Here is an 18,899-nt window from a genome sequence, read left to right as displayed (position 1 = left end):
TGAGTACTTTTACTTTTGAAACATTTTGCTGATGTACTTTTACTTAAGTAGGAATTTGAATGCAATACTTTTACTTGTAAAATAATAAGAACAGATAAGCCTTTATTGTTTTATAACAATCATAATATTATAGAATAACATATAGTATAGCAGTATAACGTAATATATTACAGTAAAATATAGTATTTGCACACTGTTGTATTGATACTTTTACTTAAATATAGGATCTGAATATTTCTTCCGCCACTGTTTATTTCACAGTTTTTAGCTCAACTTCCTTCATGCTCTTGAAACGTGCAGTGCTGCAATTCAGCACTTTGACCGGCAGATGGCAGTGATGACGCGTCTTTAAAGAAACTAAACTTTATGTTAAAAAAAAAAAAAAAAAAAAAAGGTGAAGAGAAAGAAAAGGAAGGAAGCTAGCACTTTGGCTAGCAGCAGCAGCAGCAGCAGCAGCAGCAGCGATAGCGATGACCGGGCGTGAACTTGTCGTGTAGTTGCCTCACAACTTTACTGAGAGTAGAAAACTAAACTCAAGCGGCTGCAGCTTCCCTTTAGTCAGGGGAAATAAGGAAGTGAACAGCTAACTGAATTCCATTTTTTTTTGCCGGTAAGTTCTGTTGTTTTCAACACTATGCTTTACGGCGTAGCTTTGAGTCCTGTGATAGCGAAAAGTTGGATTTTTGCTGTTGTGTCGGTGGAAATGGATAAAAGCAGGCGAGTTTTTAAACGTTGTGTAACTTAACTGTATGTAACAGGAGTGATGTGTATTGGGCAGGTCGACGCATTCAATTATATTATGTGTTTTGTTTCGGTTTATGTCTCCCAAAGGAGTCGTGTTTTACTACAACTACAGGTTGTGGTTTGAAACAGGCTGCTGGACACCTGTAATGTGTGGTACAAATACAACGTTCGTGTATTAACCACAGAGAGAGAGAGAGAGAGAGAGAGAGAGAGAGAGAGAGAGAGAGAAGGGAATATATCATCAGTTTGATGTAAGAAAGACCTAACTATCAAACTGTGTGTGTGTGTGTGTGTGTGTGTGTGTGTGTGGTTGCTGAGGGTGGTATTATGATGTGTGCCCCTCCTCATCATGCTGTCTGAATATTGACAGTGTAGTTTACTGGGCGGGAACTAACATTATTGTTGGGTCTTATAAACCTTCAGAAAGTAGTGACAAGTGCCCAACATAATACCCCATATCCCAAAGGTACATCTTCAAATTGCTTGTTTTGTTCAACCAAAAGTTACATTTACTTTGACTAACAAATACAGGTAATCCAGTTACACTTTATAATAACAATCCACTACCATGCATTAATGATGACTATTACAAAGTGCTACCTATAATCTTAACAAATGAGAAACCTGAACATATACATGTTTGGCATTTTGCCTTGAAAATAACTTCAGCAACTTTGTTGATCATTAATTGATTGATGGACTAATCGTTTCTGCTCTAATAGTTTCTATTTGTAAATTAATTAAATTCAATTCAAAACACTGTATTAGTCCCCAGGGGGCAATTAGTGTAAACAAGTAGAGTAGTACAGTATCACAATATAGGAAAAATAAAAAAAATGCATGATAAGCTGTACACATTATTATAATTTTGTGAGAATAATAGTAGTGCAAATGCATGTGTAATTTTTTTCATTTAACCTAACCAGAGATGATCTAGCAAAAGGCACAGTTCTTCCTGATGTGAGACAAGATAAGAAAGACTATAGTAATAATATTTTTTTAATATATTTTAAGACATACTTAAAACATTGAGACAGTTTGAGAAGACTTTTGCAAGACAGTAGAAAAAAACTGTAATGCATGCAACCTCAACAAGGACACCATTAAACGTGGCAGAAAAATGTATGGAAGCAGGAAGAAACCATGAAAAAGTGGTCTCTGGTTGTTGGGTCGGTTTCCGGCATAACCCGTCTGGTTTAATTGTATGCATACCATAGACTGTATATGCAAACCTGTTGAACTGCCATTTGTCACTGACACCTTCTGGCAAAGTAAAAAGTAGTCTACATTAGCAGCCTGGCCCGACGACGTCACAGCACTAAATCCAACGTGTTTTGTGAGCAGTGTTGGGCATATGGTTGGGCAGTAGCGTTATCTGCGTTACTAGTTTAACTACTTCTCAATAGTGCTAAAATTCTGTATACCAGTCTGGTCCGGTGTTTGGCCGTTCACGTATACATGCGGGCGCCAGTTTGGGAAAACAGTCACGACCAGTCAACCGGCGTGTAACCAGTAACATAACTCAAGCACGGCGTTCGTCGTTCGACTGGTCGTGACTGTTTTCCCAAGATGGCGCCTGCCTGTATACGTGAAGGGTACTGTCTTTATAATCTATCTTTTTAATAAACTCTCGGTACACTTACAAAGTTCTCAATGCTTTGGTTTACATTTCATTATGCTACCGTGAAAGTGTGGTGCTATTTTGAGCCTTGTTAGTGGTATAGAAATAGCCATTTCTTTTTACTTTACCTTTGCCCTGACGACTAGCGTTATAAGCTAATTAGCGGTTTGCGCTAAAACTGGTCACATTCGATTAGCATGAAAACAAATCCCAGAGAACGGTCGACTCGGTACACATGTGTTATTAACCCCTAGGTTAATTTTGCGCCGGATTTGTCCTTTAATCCCATTGTAAGACCACCAGCAGCATGCTACTACTAACGTAAAGATAGCCTCTCTGAGCAAGTGCAACGTTGACGCTGTCATGCACGCGGCACGCAACTTCACGAGGGGGAGGGGCTGGAGACAGCTGGTCTGTGTGCGCTGTAAAAAAATACACCGTTGTTTGGAAAGAAATTTGAATTCGGATTTTATTTACCTGGGCGGGTCTCAATTTACCTGGGAGGTGTGCCCAAGTAGAACCTATGTATGGGAAACACTGGATCAGTGCATACAAACTCATAAGGTCCTGCTGTTTTTTCGCAGAATATGTTTACTGCAATGATCTTTACTTTTCTTCTAACCTCTCATTCATAAATTGTATATATCATGTAATGATGTTAAAACTATCACATTTGTACCATATTTTAGTATGAAGCCCATCTGCTTTATATCTGTGTTCATATTCCAATCTATCTTGTTTATCATCTGTTATGTTGCTGCTGCATCTTTAAATGATCTGCTGCAGCAGCCCGTATTCTCCGAAGGGACCCATTAGAATTTAATTTATTGTAACCCTGAAAGCTGTAGCCTATACCTGGCAAAAGTTATTCATCAGTAGCTTAGAAACGGGAGAATATATTCATCATTAGCTTAGAAGCGGGAGAATAAAGCAATCTTTCCATGTTCCATAAATCATCTTGTAAACCCTACAGAGGTCTCATGTCATACAGTGAGAAATGTTTGCGTTGATGAGTTAGAAATAATGGGCCTGTTTTGCAGGGCCGCTTTATACCGGTGAGCTTATTATGGCCTCTGTTTTCAGTAATGATGGCAGTTTGTATTCGCAAACAAAGCTAATTTCTCGAGTGCCTGGTGCAAAATGAATTTACAAGCTTGTAGAGGCATCTGTAACTGCTGTTCCTCTGGTTGTTTCACCTAATAACACCACCAGCATGTTTTCTGACCCTGGGGGTGATAGTGTTTCAGGGCTGACGTAAGTGTCCAACCTCGATAACTTTGTTCACTTAAGCAGTGAGTTGAATTTTATAGAATTTAATAATTAACAGTTTTGTTAATGATTACGTCTTGAACTCTCTTCAGATAACAAGCTGTTCACTTGATTAGCATCATACTGACCCTGATAGAAAAGTAGTGTTACTGGGCTAAGCGAAATACTTCACCTTTCACAATAAAGGTCCCAACCACAAATGCATCCTTTTTCATACCTAGAAATAATCTACAGTTATTAGATCAATCCACCAAATATGAGCCCGTAATTAACAGGCAAACTGTTTCCATTTGCACGGTGTGTCATAAATCGTGATGTTCCTCATTTGCCATCTTATCAGAGAAGTGATAGCGAATTGGAGCTAATGACCATCTCCTCCCTCACCGGTAATAAACACGACACAGCCTCCCTGTGGCAGACAGTTTCGAAGGTTAAAAGCCTTTTATTGGAGCCGTGTTGTTTGTCTCCGGCCCTGCAGTGATGACTGAGGTGACTCATGCATGGACGAGGGCCTGCAGCTGACAGCTGGGGACGTTTTTAATCAGCCTCCTAATTTATTCGTGGGTGATATAGGGTTTTATTTTTTTTTTTGAGGGGAACAATTTAACTGGCAGAGAGGACACATTTTCATATGATGTTTTTGTCTGGTTGCTCTGTCTATTTCCTTTTTGTATTCCTTTTCCGTTTTGTCCTAGTAAAAGGAACTACAACATTGCAGCTCTGTTATAATGAAAGTCATGCTTTAATAATACACTTTCTGTGTTGAGAACTTTCAACACTGTCTAGGAGTGGGAATTGTTTGAAATACGGTTGAATATAACACCCGAGTGTCATTACTGATACCAAAGCAATATTTTTTTAATTCCTTAGTTTTAGGGTGACATATGTTTTTCTATGATATATTTTTTCTAAATGCATTTGTGTTTAATGTTGTCTAAAGCAGGACTATGTGACTTTTGCTAAAAAGCCGCCACTTTTACTGCACATCATAGTTAGACATCATGGTAAATGCTCAAACAGAGCATATGTAGAACAAGTAGAAAAAGAGTCATAAAGTCAGCGAACTAACTCAGTAATGTCAGTTTTACTGCAACATGTAGGCCTATCTAAAGTTTGCTTAGCTACCTAAAGCAACTAGTCATACTAGCCAAGGCTGTAGCAAGTTCTCTGTGTATTGATTTGAGAAACTGTGCATTTTATTGATTATGAATTCAACATTTGAAATGTGTTATTTGCATTTTCAAGAGATGCATAGTCTCATTTAAAGAGACACTTCAGCGATTTAGTAATAGGACTTCCATAAAGTTGAGCAACTTGCAAGAGACAGATTTTAATAAATGTTCAAAACTGAAGAAAAATCCTGAATTTACACATTTAAACTCTATATAACCCTGATGTTACCAGAGCTATTTTCAGACTTATACTACGTAATATACTTATACTCATAATAAGCAAATTGATTCATTCATGTGGAATATCAGTGGAGACCCCATTTAAACGAGCAGCTGTACAATGACTTTGCTATAAGGACTATAAAAAGAGTACCACTTGTTTTCAGACTATTAGAACCCGTTGGAAGCATAACTTCATTGTTTTCCAAAGACAACAATAGATGTTAACCACAAAATATGTGAATGCACAGGTTGATAACTTTGTATGTTCATTTTTATTTTGTATCTTCTTGATTTGATCAATGGTAGCAAGCAGTGGCAAGACTTGTGTACACACCATAGGATACCTCCAAGATGCAAATCAGGTGTAAGAGGAATTGATTTTCTTCTGTGGAAATGTTGCTTCAGAGCCCAGTGTACCTGGAGGAAAAATTATAGTAGCATGCAAAATGGAACCATCAGTGGTGTTGAGTCATGTGTGAGTTCACCCCTTACAGGCGATCATAACACCAGCTGAGCTCATTGCTTAAAGTTTAATCAGTGAAGTCACTTGGTTTAATCTCTGGTTGGAATTTTGTGTGATTTGATACATCCTTTGTTTGCGTATATGTTTCTAACCATCATGCAGAATTTCTTTTATGGTGTGCGATGTCGGCTTATCCTTGCCAGTCGAGTAAAGGACATGTCCTTGGCCTAGTAAAGGCAGAATAAACTCAAGCTGAGCCGTGCCTACTCACAGCAGTTATATTTATTTACGAGTATATCTGTCAGTGTTCTTCGACCCCGGGCGATCAAGAAGGGCTTCCACTTTGTTTAGTGCGGCCTGTCATCGCCTCAGACGTTAATAATGATGAGTTATCTTTGGGTAGCGTAGCTGGCCCATGGCACCCAACACCCGTGCCTTCGCTCCACCCTTCAGCTCCTGTATCGCTCCCCCTGCAGAAGAGGACACTGTTATTTCTGGGTACCAAGGTTAGGCTGGGTCACGTGGTGTGAGATTTAGTGATATGATGGTATGTCCTGGCAAAAAATGTCAGGACACACGTCTTCTCTTTAGCAGCCAAAACAGTTCATCAATGCCAGTGCCCTAATCTCCACTGTATGTGAGTGGAAGTGACTTTAAATAAGCTCTTGCAGTCATTCAAAGACTGCGTGGAGCGCACAGTCGGTTTGTGGGCCGTCACTGAGAGGTGATATGTTCCATCCATCTGTTTCAGGAGGCTTTTCCCCTCTAGTCAGCTGTTTGTTGTGGGTGTTGGGGTCAGGGTGGTGGTGGTGGTGTTTGAAGGGGCGGCGGGAGTGTTAGACTATACTGATGAGAGACATGAACAGGCTTTGGCTGCGTCTACTGTTTGTGTACATACTACAGTGACAAGTTTCTTCTAGCTTGGCTACAATTAACACCTCACTCTTGGGCTTGGGCTTAATTGTGAGGCAATGACATAACAGCTTTCTTTATTGAGTTGTATCAGATCAGGTAATGGATAAGCAGTAACCGCACACACACCAATTAAATGGAAGCAAGAGGGTTGCAAATGTTTGGTGAAATTTGGCAGCTTTTACCGATTAGATTTTTAGCAATAGATGATTAGAATTATCCTAATTTATCTATCAACTTATTTTCCCCAAATGCATCAACATATGTTGTTTTGGTGTGTGTTATGATTTTGCAGATCAGTCACGTCATCTTTCCTCTTTAACTGAAAATTGTTTCAAGCAATTGAGTGCTAAGTAACACACAACAGTTTATTGTTGCATCTGTCTTCTTACTCTGTGTGTTTTCTTGGGAGACAATAACTGTGGAAACAGTAAAGGTTGAGTTTTCCCAGGATAATAGTATTATTATTAGTAGGCATACACTCCGTTTTCAGTTTATTATGTACACCTAGCTAAAAAAGAAAACGGTATCATACAACAGTCCTGCAATGAATGCTACTTTAACGAAGGTTATAATGTTTGGTTTTAGAGAGGTTTTGTTGATTCAACTGTAAGATCAATTTGGGGGCTACAGTTTGTGGTGTTGTTGAATTGTATTGTGTTATACTGAAATATGTTTCTATTATTTTGTATTTATATATTTGTGTCTGTATAATGCTGCACAATTCAACAGCACCAAAATTACCATAAAGTTGAATCAACACCTCTCTGAAACAAAAACGGAACATTTTAACCTTCATGAGGGATTTATTGCAGGACAGTTGACTGCATTAGTTTTAGCTTGATGCACCTATAAAACCTAATAAACTGACAACTGAGTGTAGTTAAGGTTCTGTTTCCATTTTGAAATAGAATTTTCTGATCTGCCAATTCTGGCTTTTACAATACACAAAACAAAAATCTTGTACTGGGTGGTGGAAAGTCACATTAAGAGGACAGGCTGAAACTAGGTTGTGACTATCATCACAGTAAAGACAATGACAACAAACAGCAGCTATTTTTGTTTCACTTCCAAGAATATCTCAACAAGTTGGAATTCGAAACCAGGTGCAGAAACAAGTTCAGTGTTGCATCAGTTCGTTGTGAAGCCGTCTGATGAACAAGCACCATCAAGCAAACTAACCCAGACAATCTAAGATTTTTATACAAGCATCCAGATTAATATATTCAAATAATACATTTAAAAATAAGTACTCCACAGGAGACTTTTAATGACATTTTAATAAAATACAATTAAAAATACTGTTTCCACACTTTACTGCACCATTTTACATTGACTAAGCCATTACACCATTCTAACCTTTGGTGCCTTTTGTATCCATACAAATGCACTTTCCATCAAAAGTGTGAAAGAAAGAGACACTTAAAAAGAACATTTTAGGAATGTGATCACAAAGCAGGAACGGTTACAGAATGGTGTTTGTGACTTTAAGGCCTCAGGGTTGAACCCTTGTACTATTTGGCGAGTGAGCAGCTCTTGATTTGATTTTGACATGTTTAAGCAATAGCTTAGGATAGGCTGTGGTATGTTGTGATTTATATCGAAGCTTTGGGGCGTTGTTCGGCCCGGTGCGAAAATTAGACAACAGGAAACGCATTAAAATTAAATTGTAGTTCTAATTTAACAATTGCGATAAAAATTACATCAGGACTGGGTCCATCTAGGACGTGTCATAAGTGGCTCCGTCTGAAAAGTGAAATGCAATCCAGAGTAATGTGATCCACCCATAGATTGTAAACAGGTAAATAATGAAAACAAATCTGACATTGATATGAATGATCTTTATCTGTTTTTCTGATTGTTCTATATCAGCAGCAGAAGTTCTTTCCTGCTCCACTTTTCTTTGTTTCCATTTCAGCCAACTTTCTATTATTTAACCTCCATTTATACATTATAAATATATTAAATGCTTAAAGTGTGTAACTTTTTTATATTAATACACGTCCGTTACATTCAAGCCATTGCCAAATGAGTTGCTACAAAGCTAATTAAGACTATCAGCTCCACGCAACTCTCTCTGTATTTCTCAGTATGGCTGTGTTCAGGAGATTGTGTCGTCCGGTGACTTTCCCGAGCTCGAGTGAAGATAATTACCTCTTCTGAAGAGTCCATCATGTTTTTTTGATCCTCTGTGTCCTCCTTGGCTACTAGCAACTGCGTGGAGGAGGGGTGGGGGGCGATCACGTAAGGCGTGTATAATGTGGACGCGTCGAAAGTTTAGTTGTCATTACTTAGAATTCCTCATGGGGGCGACAGAAACTACGCACTATAGCTTTAATTTTACATGCTAATTGCTACTGGATATATGAATGATTTTCTTTTTGAAATTTAAAAAGTACAAGCTTTTGCAGAATAACATATAATTGAATAAAGTTAACAACGTTAATAACAAATAGCAGATGTATCGTAAATCCTTGTCCTTGATTGGTTATTCCTGCTCTGAACACATGTGAGTTGTTGGAGTAAGTTGCTGTGTGTTGTTGCTTACTGTGTGTTGTTGCTCACTCTTAACTCCTCAGTTGGCTCTTTGGTGTAACCCTGAGAAGTTTGACAAAAAAGGGTTCCTAAATTTCACGTTATAAATATCTTGTATTGAGGACTTTCCACCTTGCTGGATGCTCTACATTTTTAAAACTCGCGATGTGCATTTAGATCATATGTTTTGTGATAAACTTTTGATGCAAATACCTAGCATGTCTGTAAACACCCTTTCACGATGGACTAATAAATGTTTATTTACATATTTCAATATTCAACATACCAGAAATTCTCTCTAGCCAAATCTTGATTCATAGCTTAAGTATGCTAACATTTGTCTTGAGTGATGCAATAACCCAGTTTCCTCAGAAATCAATAATGTTTTTCTTCTATTGTGTGGCTGATGTTACAGCCCTGACTTTTATTTCACAAATGGATGATGTAGCAACACTGCAACAACCAGGACTGTGGTTATTTAGATGCAGAATGTTTATTTAAGTTAGCTTGCACAGCTGTAACTGGTGTGTGTCTCTGCAACTCCCAAATGGTGCTTAACTTGTCAAGTTTTACTCTTTTGTGTAAGCAGTTTTCACCTACGTATAAGAATAGTTTGAACCAGTTGCTTAACCAGTTTCACCTTCCTTTTTTTATTTTTTTATTCACAGGACAAGCAAAATGGTGCACAGATGTTGACCCTGGAGTTTCCTGTGTGAAGAACTGGGTCATGTTATCTCTCAGAGCCAGACCTCCTCTGTCCTGACACAAGGAGTTTTGCAACCAGGATCTTGACTTTCTACCTCAACATACGTGGAGTCCACTCCCTGTGTTCTACCTCTTAGGACATCCACGGCTCTTTTTCTACCTCAACAAATACTGTACGCACACAGAAGCACGTAGCTGTTATCAGCCAGCTCAGAAACACCAACAGACCCTTCACTCTATCACCAGGCTCTCAGGCGCCAGTCATCTAGCGACGTCGTAACAAAGTACATTGGGATTCTTCCTGCTTTGCTGTCATAATCGCTATCTGGGGAGGAGCCAACGCGAAGCAGCCATGTTTCACAGGGGTTTGTGATGTCCGAGACCTGCGACGGACCAGGAACAGGACCAGGACTAGGGGAAGGACAAGGGCGGGGTGACATAGATGTTCCTAGGTTTGTGGTTGGCTGTGGGGATGACGAGCAGGACATGGGCCAAATGGAGGCAGGCATGAGGAATGAGATGTATCGAGATGAGGAAATGGAGGGCGATGAAGATGAGTCGGTAAGTGACAGGTGTAAAGTTAAATTATTACTATTTTTGTTTATTTAAAAGTTTTTATTAGCAGTGTAAATTGTAAAATTTCACAAAATGATTTGCACTTATAAATTAGAGTGCATGCATTGTATTAATAATGAATGACTTAATAATGTAACTTTAAATTTACAATAGAAAAAGATGATTTCATTGTGGAATAGGAAGCTAAACCTTTGGTCATTTTTTGGGCAGACGGGTATTAACAGGACTGGAAATTGTAAAGAGGAAAGCTTTATTTGGAGTGGAAATAGAGATGGAAATATACAAAGGCTGGTGTGAGAACAATGCAGCAGATAAACAGCGTTAAGGCATCTGGACTGTTGTTTAGTCCTGTATCTTAAAAGGACTTTATGGTAGTGCTGTGTTAGCTGCTCGCTTACTTGCTATGATTTCCTCTCTTTGTCTCGGTGTATGTCTCTGTTGTACTAGCTGATGGTCTTATCTAGACACTGAGTTACATTGAGTGAACAGATAGCAGGTAACAGGTAGGTCATACTTTAGTCACCTCAACCACTGTGGCACAGCAGCAAATACTTTCCTACTTAATGTAAGAATCAATGTACACAAAAACAATTTAGTGTAATGCTATCTCAAGATTCAAATACATTTTCCATGCGTGGGAAGTGTCAGCATGCTGAAGAAGCGATAACTTTCTCCTGTTTGTGTTAAGTAATGGTGACATTTTCAGGTTTCAATCAATGAATCGATGATTTCATAATGATAAAGACACAGCTGTCATCATTCTCATATCTTGACGCACAGCAAACCTTACTGTGATAGAAAAAAAATAAAAATCTGTAGCAACACCAGCGGCCCGTGAGGCTGTAAAGCACACAAAAAACAAAATTGATGTTGATGTGAATGTAAAATGGACAAATGTCCCCTACCACTACCACTAGTATGGCAGGTCACCCTTGAAAAGAGATTCTTAATCTCAGTGGGCTTCTTCTGGTTAAATAAAGGTTATAATTAGAGATGCACCGATTGACCGGCTGGTGACCGGAATTGGCCAAAACGTTAAAAGGATGGTTCGGAGTAATTTCACCCTAGGGTCCTTTGCACCATGACCTCGAGCCAAACAACCCCCCCCCGCCAGAAGCTTTTTTTCCTTGGTCTAATACTGGGCGAGTTAGCGCTATCAGCCGAATGGCTTAGTGCAGGCGCTAATGGATCCAATATCTTGTAAATTACCCCACTAATAATGCCCGGAATGATGCCAAACTTCTACACTAGTACAAATACAGTTTATTTAAGTAACACTTGCCTGATACTGCTAGCGAGCTAGCTCTCCGATTCTCCTCCATTAGTTGTAGCTCCTCGTGTGTATTCAGGCTCGAATAGGTACGGGCGACCTTCGAAATTGATACACTCATCGTCGTGTTCGATGCTAACCTCAAACTCTACCATTTCGTTGATCTCTTCTGCTGTTCTCTCGCTTCTTCACTACTTTACCGGTAGTCTCTTCCGGCAATAGATGTCGTGCTCTGTGTGGGATCCCGTGGGATCTTGCGCTCTGGATAATACTCTGGATTCGGCTACTACCTGTTTTCATACAGACGTTTAGTTTGCTAAATATATATATAAAAAAAAAAAAGTTGGATATTGGATGTGAAAAGAAGGAAATGGTTCTTCCATAACATTGCACTTTAGGTGTGTGTGTGTGTGTGTGTGTGTGTGTGTGTGTGTGTGTGTGTGTGTGTGTGTGTGTGTGTGTGTGTGTGTGTGTGTGTGTGTGTGTGTGTGTGTGTGTGTGTGTGTGTGTGTGTGAGTGTGTGTGAGAGTGTGAATTTCCCACACCAGGAGTAATGTATATGCTCAGGGCTTGACATTAACTTTTTGAGGCACTTGTCCTTTGGACAAGTACATTTATGTTTCACTTGTCCACGCACAAAAGTCACTTGTCCGGGTAAAGATTTATCATTTTATTAAAAAATAATTATATATTTTATTATATATATATAATAAAATTGTTTTGCTAATCCAGAATTCGAACAAACCGTTGAAAGCATCCAAACACTATCAACATTAATAAAATTCAGTTGAAACAGTAGAAACAAATGTGTCCCAAGAATAGATTTCCCCTTCAACAAGAAAAAAGGATCTCCAGACTCCATAATACAAAGTAATACTTTGCACGCATAAGCGTGCATAAGTTAATATATTAAGATTCTAAGTCAATATTTTAAAGTTTGTCATTACTTTCAGATTCCTAGTCAATATATTGAGATACTAGTCAATATTTTTGAGATATTAAGTTATTGAGATTCTAAGTGAATATTTTGAAGTTTCTCATTACTTTCAGATTCCTAGTCAATATTCTAAGTTACTAAGTCAATATATTGAGATACTAAGTCGATACTTTGAGATATTGAGTCAATATATTGAGATTGTAAGTCAATATTTTAAATGTTCTCATTGCTTTGAGATTCTTAGTCAATATTCTGAGTTACTAAGTCAATATATTGAGATACTGAGAGAGAGTCAGCCGCTAAATGAGTCAAATTAACTTCATGCTTCATCCACACAAAGCACACTGCTATCGCCACGAGTGACAACTGTATTTGGCTCGTTTTCTGTGAACGATGCGGCGAGGAGGTAACGTTAAGGTGGAGTTAGCAAGCTAATGTTAGCCAACTAACACCGGCTGGCTCGCCGTGCTTTCGTGCTGCATCGCTTACAGAGAATGAGCTGAACAGCGGGCTGGGTCTAACGTTAGCGGTCCGCTGCCCCGCTGCCGCTGGGTCCGCTGCCCCGGATTGTGGGGAACATTTTTTTTTTTGTTTCAAATCGGTAACATAGACGTAATGAGTGGCGCATGACGTGAAGTAACATGGCATTTTATTTTGTTTGAGTTTTAACTTATCCAGCTGGGCAAGTAAATTTCTCTTCCACTTGCCCTACAAAAAATCCACTTGTCCCGGACAAGCGGACAACCCTTAATGTCGAGCCCTGATACTTTATAGCGATCGATTATCTGTTCAAAAAATGTTCTATGCTCTACGCAAAATGTAAAATGTTCTATTAAAGAAAAGATAGAAAATAAATATCTGTGTGTGCTGTAAAGTGGTTAGAAAAAATGAAATCGGAATCGGCTAAAATGGGTATCGGCAGGTCAAACTCAGTGAAAAATTGGAAAACGGATTCGGCCTAGAAAATTGTAATCGGTGCATCTCTAGTTATAATAAAAAATAATCTATATCCTTTGAGAATCATCATCGTAAGAATTGCTGTTAGTTAAATCAAAAGGGTTTTCCTCTCTGCACTTCCTATTTTAGGACATCTCAGACTCCGTTTGGTAGGCTCAGCTCTACATCGTTTGACGCAACTTTATCAGTCCAAGCTGTACTTAGCATTCTGCTCAAAGTGCATCTTATTATGCTGTTAGCATTGTAATGTACTTTCTACTGTGTTGTACTGTGTATATTAGCTTAAGTTAAGATACCTACAGTTAGCATGTTACCAACCATTTGATTGTTAACCAAGCTTTCAGGAAGAGTGCGGGTTTATGCCATGTTTGTAGTAGTTAGGATCTAGGGCTGTAAAACTCTAAAGAGAATTATTCTGTCTATCGCACTACTCATATCACTCTTTAACATCTCACAATATGACCATAAGGTCCAATATGCTTTTAAAGGCCACCAAGAGTCAGGATATGCCGTCCTGCTGTCTTTACATTCCCCTATACATACTGTTGCATTGGCACGTTTTTGTCAGTCGTCAATACCCTTGTCTCACTTGTCATCCTTCCCTTCTCGGTCCTGGTCTCCCCTGTCCTCTCCACCAGCCACCAGAGCGTCAGATTGTGGTCGGCATATGTGCCATGATGAAGAAGTCCAAATCCAAGCCCATGACTGAGATCCTGGAGCGCCTTTGTAAGTTTGACTACATCAATATGGTCATCTTTCCAGAGGAGGTGATCCTAGAGGAACCTGTAGAGAAGTGGCCCCTCTGCGACTGCCTGATCTCCTTCCACTCCAAAGGTAAAAAAAAAACAAGTTAAAAACATCCTGTTACATGAGAGGAAACCGTGACAGGGAGGTGGAGAGGAAATGTGACTCAAATGTGACTCACTGGCCACACTGGCATAAACTGGCCATGTTTTACCTATCCTCCAAATAAATTATCTTGCTTTTAAGCTGTTTACATGTTCCCTTGTGTCCTGCAATTGCATCATGTTTTGTCATCACAAAATACCTTGATGTTTTCCACAAGAAAAAAAATATTTCTTCGGAGCTAACTCAGCTGAGGTTAATTAAATTATCTCTAAAACTGGGGAAAGAGATGGCAATAAAGTAACAATGCAACAGTAATGAATAGGAGATGCTCACTCCCTTGTTCTTTGACATCAAAGTCTTGTTTTGAAATGATTTTGTTGGTGTTGGCAGTGAGTTAGTAAAATGTTTCCCTGAACCAGTTTATTGGCTGTTCAAATTAAATACATTTTTTTCTGTTCTGTGTACTGAAAAAGCCTCGCCATATTTTAAAGAGTTTGCCAAGTTTGTGTCAAGCTGTTTGACAGCAACCAGTACCAGTTTCTGGGAATCTCTCGATAGAGGAAAAAAAAGCTGTGGGATTGGTAATCTCTATTTATGGCTTGTAATTAATTACATGACCATGTGTGGTTTACAAAGGCAGAGCTAGATGAACAAGAAAAACACCTTCCATGTATATGACCTCTATCTTAAATTATACACTTGAATACATGCTACTGAACACTCATTTACATTAAGAGTTCAAACAATAGGATCAGTTTGTTTTTAGATCTGTGCTATGTATTACCAAATATAAATGGCAAAGCACATATGCTTTTATACACTATTTAAGTATTATTTCCCCTTTGACACTGAACTGTCTCACAGTGTGTATTTGAGTCTTAAGTCTTGAGCTTATCACGTGAGACTGTTTTTCCATTCTATTTTTAAAAGAATGAGATTTTTGTATTGTTGCTCAGAGACCATGGGAACATAGTATAAGTCCTGTGTTGTTGTTATTATTGGAAAGTAGAAACACTAATATTTTTTCCAAAAATGTTTCCTGGAGACATGTCTATCCTGCTCATATGCAGAGCAATATGGTGAACAGTGACCTTGAGATTGTGTGTTATTAGCCATTTGTGACATATAATATGTGTCACTACCTCTACCAGTAATTAGCTACCCCACACATAGTACTTCAAGCCTGTTAATATAAAGTGGTAATGACCCAAGACCTGTTCCTTTTAATTTTCTGTTGAAGTTTCTTGATTAAAAACGAGAAAACTCTCATGTAGTGTGTGATAGTTTTCTCATTTATATTCAAATGTTGCTTTCCTCTGTCACATATTCAGGTGTGCAGAGACGTTTTCAATCTGTTGAAGTTTCTATAGATTTACATTTTTTTAAGATAGAGCTACACTAACGTCTTATAAAAATAACTCATTAAGACCCATTACATGTTTTAAATACAACAGATTTAAGATAAGTTTAGAATCCATCAGATGGGTGGATCAATACATGATCCCATATACAGTATGAAGGGAAAGAAAGCAGCTCTATGTGCAGCTCAAAAGACCACCAGACACCATCCCAACTCAACCTTCTCATGACTTCATACATAAACCATCAATACAATCGTTTTTACCACTTTTAATGTGCTAAACTGAATATAGGCTCATTCACTATTGTGTTAACAGAGAATAGCAAAACAGAAATGTACTGTATATACATGAAAATCATTTTTACTTCTACTACTCCTTTTTACGTTATTTGTAAATGCTGGTTGAGCTAGGATTGATGTTGTGGGATATTTTCTTTTTTAGGTTTCCCTCTGGACAAAGCTGTGGAGTATGCCAAGCTCAGGAATCCACTGCTCATCAATGACCTCAACATGCAGTATTTCATACAGGACAGGTACAGTTTGAGCAGACGCACACACAGGGCTGAGGGGTATCAAAAACGTTTTTACTGGCTCATTTCAAAATAATGGTCCCTAATAAGACAGTGGCTGCACATACCATTAGTATAACAAGGGTCAAAAAGTAGACAAAGTCATTGTAAGGCTTCTTTATACCAGCTTAGAACTGTGAGACTTGTATTGTAGAAAGTAAAACAATCACTAGTGCTACCGCTCTGCGCTCTCTGACACATGATGCTTGCCGTTGTATCAGTCCCTTGAGTTTGTCATCCAAGAAGTTACTTTGAAACTTAATGATTTATTGAAGTATATTCTATGAACAACATCAACACAAAAAAACAATGTACCTGCATCAGTATAGGTTTTTCACCACCTTATGTACCTTTTTGAATTTCACTATTTTACCAACAAGAGTTTGCATGCCAGCCAAACAAGCTCATTCTAAGTCACACACACACACACACACACACACACACACACACACACACACACACACACACACACACACACACACACACACACACACACACACACACACACCAAAGCCATATACATGGACTCACTTTGATTGTTCTTTTTGGAGGTAATTTATAATCGTATTTTATTCCCTGTCAGGAGAGAAGTGTACCGGATCTTACAGGAAGAAGGCATTGACCTGCCTCGTTATGCTGTGTTAAACCGAGACCCCGACAATCCTGAGGGTGAGTAAGAGTTCTTATTTTGTGTTAAATAAGTTTGTATGTGTACACATCTGATTCATGGTAACAAAGTAAAACAAAGCCATCAATTCCAGGAAAGATTTATTGGATAATACATCTGTGATAAATGGCAGCATACACGGCATCAGTAACTTCAGAACTTCAGAAACCTAAGTGAAATTTTACGAACTCTTGTGCTATAAAGCACAGATGGTTTTTGACTTTTTTTTTTAAATATGTGTTTTAAAGATGTTCTAGTAAAAAGAAGTTAAAACAAAAGTCTTACCCTGTGCAGAGTGTAACCTGGTGGAAGCAGAGGACCATGTTGAGGTAAACGGGGAGGTGTTCCCTAAACCCTTCGTGGAGAAACCTGTGTGTGCCGAGGACCACAATGTGTACATCTATTACCCAACGTCTGCTGGAGGGGGCAGCCAGAGACTCTTCAGAAAGGTAGCTGTCACCTAAGTGACGCAGAAAAATCCATTCAGTCACTGACAGATGCTCTGATCCAGAGATACTTACAGTACAAAAAAGAAGGAGAAGTTAAGCTTTTGGTCACACTGCTTGTAAACTTTTCCATTCATGGACAATTTATACAGTAAGCTTAATATGTTGAGCTACATAAAGATTACCCTACATGTCAATGAATGTTATTTTTATATAATGTTTCTCACTTAAAAAAAAAATCCTTCAATTTTTTGGGGTTGTGACTTAGTGTTATTGCATAATTTAATGACTTACTGTACACAAGAGATATGGTTGTGTGGCAGATGCAGGGTTAACCCAATTAGCTTTTAATGGGGCAGTCGAACAGTACAGTGGAACAGCAGTGACACAAAGTACTATTAGGGAAGCGCATAGGTGGAGCAAAGGTTAGGGAATGAGGTGAAATAAGATTTGTATTTACAGGTTTGGTTCCAAATTCCCTTTGAATTCCCCTTCATTCTCTTTCTCTCTCCCTTCTTTGCTGTAGATAGGGAGTCGTAGCAGTGTGTACTCCCCAGAAAGCAGCGTACGAAAGACTGGATCCTACATCTACGAGGAGTTCATGCCCACAGATGGTACTGATGTCAAGGTACTGTGCATGTTCAATCAGCCATTGATGGAGGTGTTGAATTGATTGAATTGAATTGATTAATACATAAGTGACTCATTCTGTGTGCGTGCGTGTGGTGTTTCCAGGTTTACACAGTGGGTCCAGACTACGCCCACGCGGAGGCCCGGAAATCTCCTGCACTGGACGGAAAGGTAGAGAGGGACAGTGAGGGGAAGGAGATCCGCTACCCCGTCATGCTGACTGCCATGGAGAAACTGGTGGCCCGCAAGGTCTGCCTGGCCTTTAAGGTAAACTTTAGTCATCATGTAGAGGATGTAGTGCAGCGTAGTGTGCAGGAAAACATTAAAGAGGTTTGTAACCTGCATTTAGTTTTTGAAAACTACATTATTTATGGGCCTAGGGTCCTTTTCTTGTCATTTTGGTATTGCTGCCCAAGCTGTTAGTGGTCAGAAACTCTACCTCTCTTTATGTTGAGTAATCTATTTATAGCTAAGACAAACACTGCACCAATGAGACAGTAAGACCTTGTGCTATCAGCTCATGAAACCCATTTTAGAGCAGGGAGAGCATTATCTTTCAACCAATTACTGTAAACACAGACAGTTGTAGACCTACAGTGGCACTCATAAGTTTATGAACCCATGCTAAAGTTAACTAAAAAGAGGAATAAAAAAAAATCATATTTTGGAAATTGATCTTAATGCCTTAATTAAAAAAATGAGGAAAAATCCAACCTTTAAGGACACCAATTTTCTTTGTGAATGAATAATGTATCGTAAATAAATAAATATTCTTCCTTAAAATACAGGGGGCATAAGTATACACCCCTATGTTAAATTCCCATAGAGGCAGGCAGATTTTTTTGTTCCCTTGGCCTTTGGAATTAAAATAGCCCCACATCATCACATACCCTTCACCATACCTAGAGATTGGCATGGTTTTATTCCAGTTAGCCTGATAGCTGGTTTGATTTGCATTGAGAGATGATTTTATGGAAATTACCCCATACCAATCT

General features: G+C 38.8%; 1 protein-coding gene across 14 annotated transcripts in view; it reads left to right on the top strand.

Moving 5' to 3' along the window:
- Positions 1-417: 417 nt before the first annotated feature.
- The window catches only part of ppip5k1b (diphosphoinositol pentakisphosphate kinase 1b), a 67,186-nt gene continuing 48,704 nt past the window's right edge, over positions 418-18,899 (top strand). For 10 of the 14 annotated variants that reach the window (XR_004897845.1, XM_036003080.1, XM_036003078.1 and 7 more), the window contains exons 1-8: positions 418-610; positions 9,607-10,204; positions 14,022-14,217; positions 16,035-16,125; positions 16,745-16,830; positions 17,123-17,277; positions 17,801-17,902; positions 18,010-18,171. Coding sequence is in view for 13 of the 14 variants with exons in the window: in XM_036003080.1 (XP_035858973.1) it covers positions 10,016-10,204; positions 14,022-14,217; positions 16,035-16,125; positions 16,745-16,830; positions 17,123-17,277; positions 17,801-17,902; positions 18,010-18,171 (981 nt within the window). In the remaining variant the exon portion in view is untranslated. The remainder of the gene's footprint in view (positions 611-9,606; positions 10,205-14,021; positions 14,218-16,034; positions 16,126-16,744; positions 16,831-17,122; positions 17,278-17,800; positions 17,903-18,009; positions 18,172-18,899) is intronic. The other 4 variants (XM_036003087.1, XM_036003083.1, XM_036003089.1 and 1 more) reach the window with 1 other exon arrangement.

The sequence above is a fragment of the Sander lucioperca genome, chromosome 7 (assembly GCF_008315115.2).
Source record: "Sander lucioperca isolate FBNREF2018 chromosome 7, SLUC_FBN_1.2, whole genome shotgun sequence".
Classification (NCBI taxonomy): domain Eukaryota; kingdom Metazoa; phylum Chordata; class Actinopteri; order Perciformes; family Percidae; genus Sander; species Sander lucioperca.
Note: the sequence above shows the minus strand (reverse complement) of the source record. Positions and strands in the feature narration are given on the sequence as shown.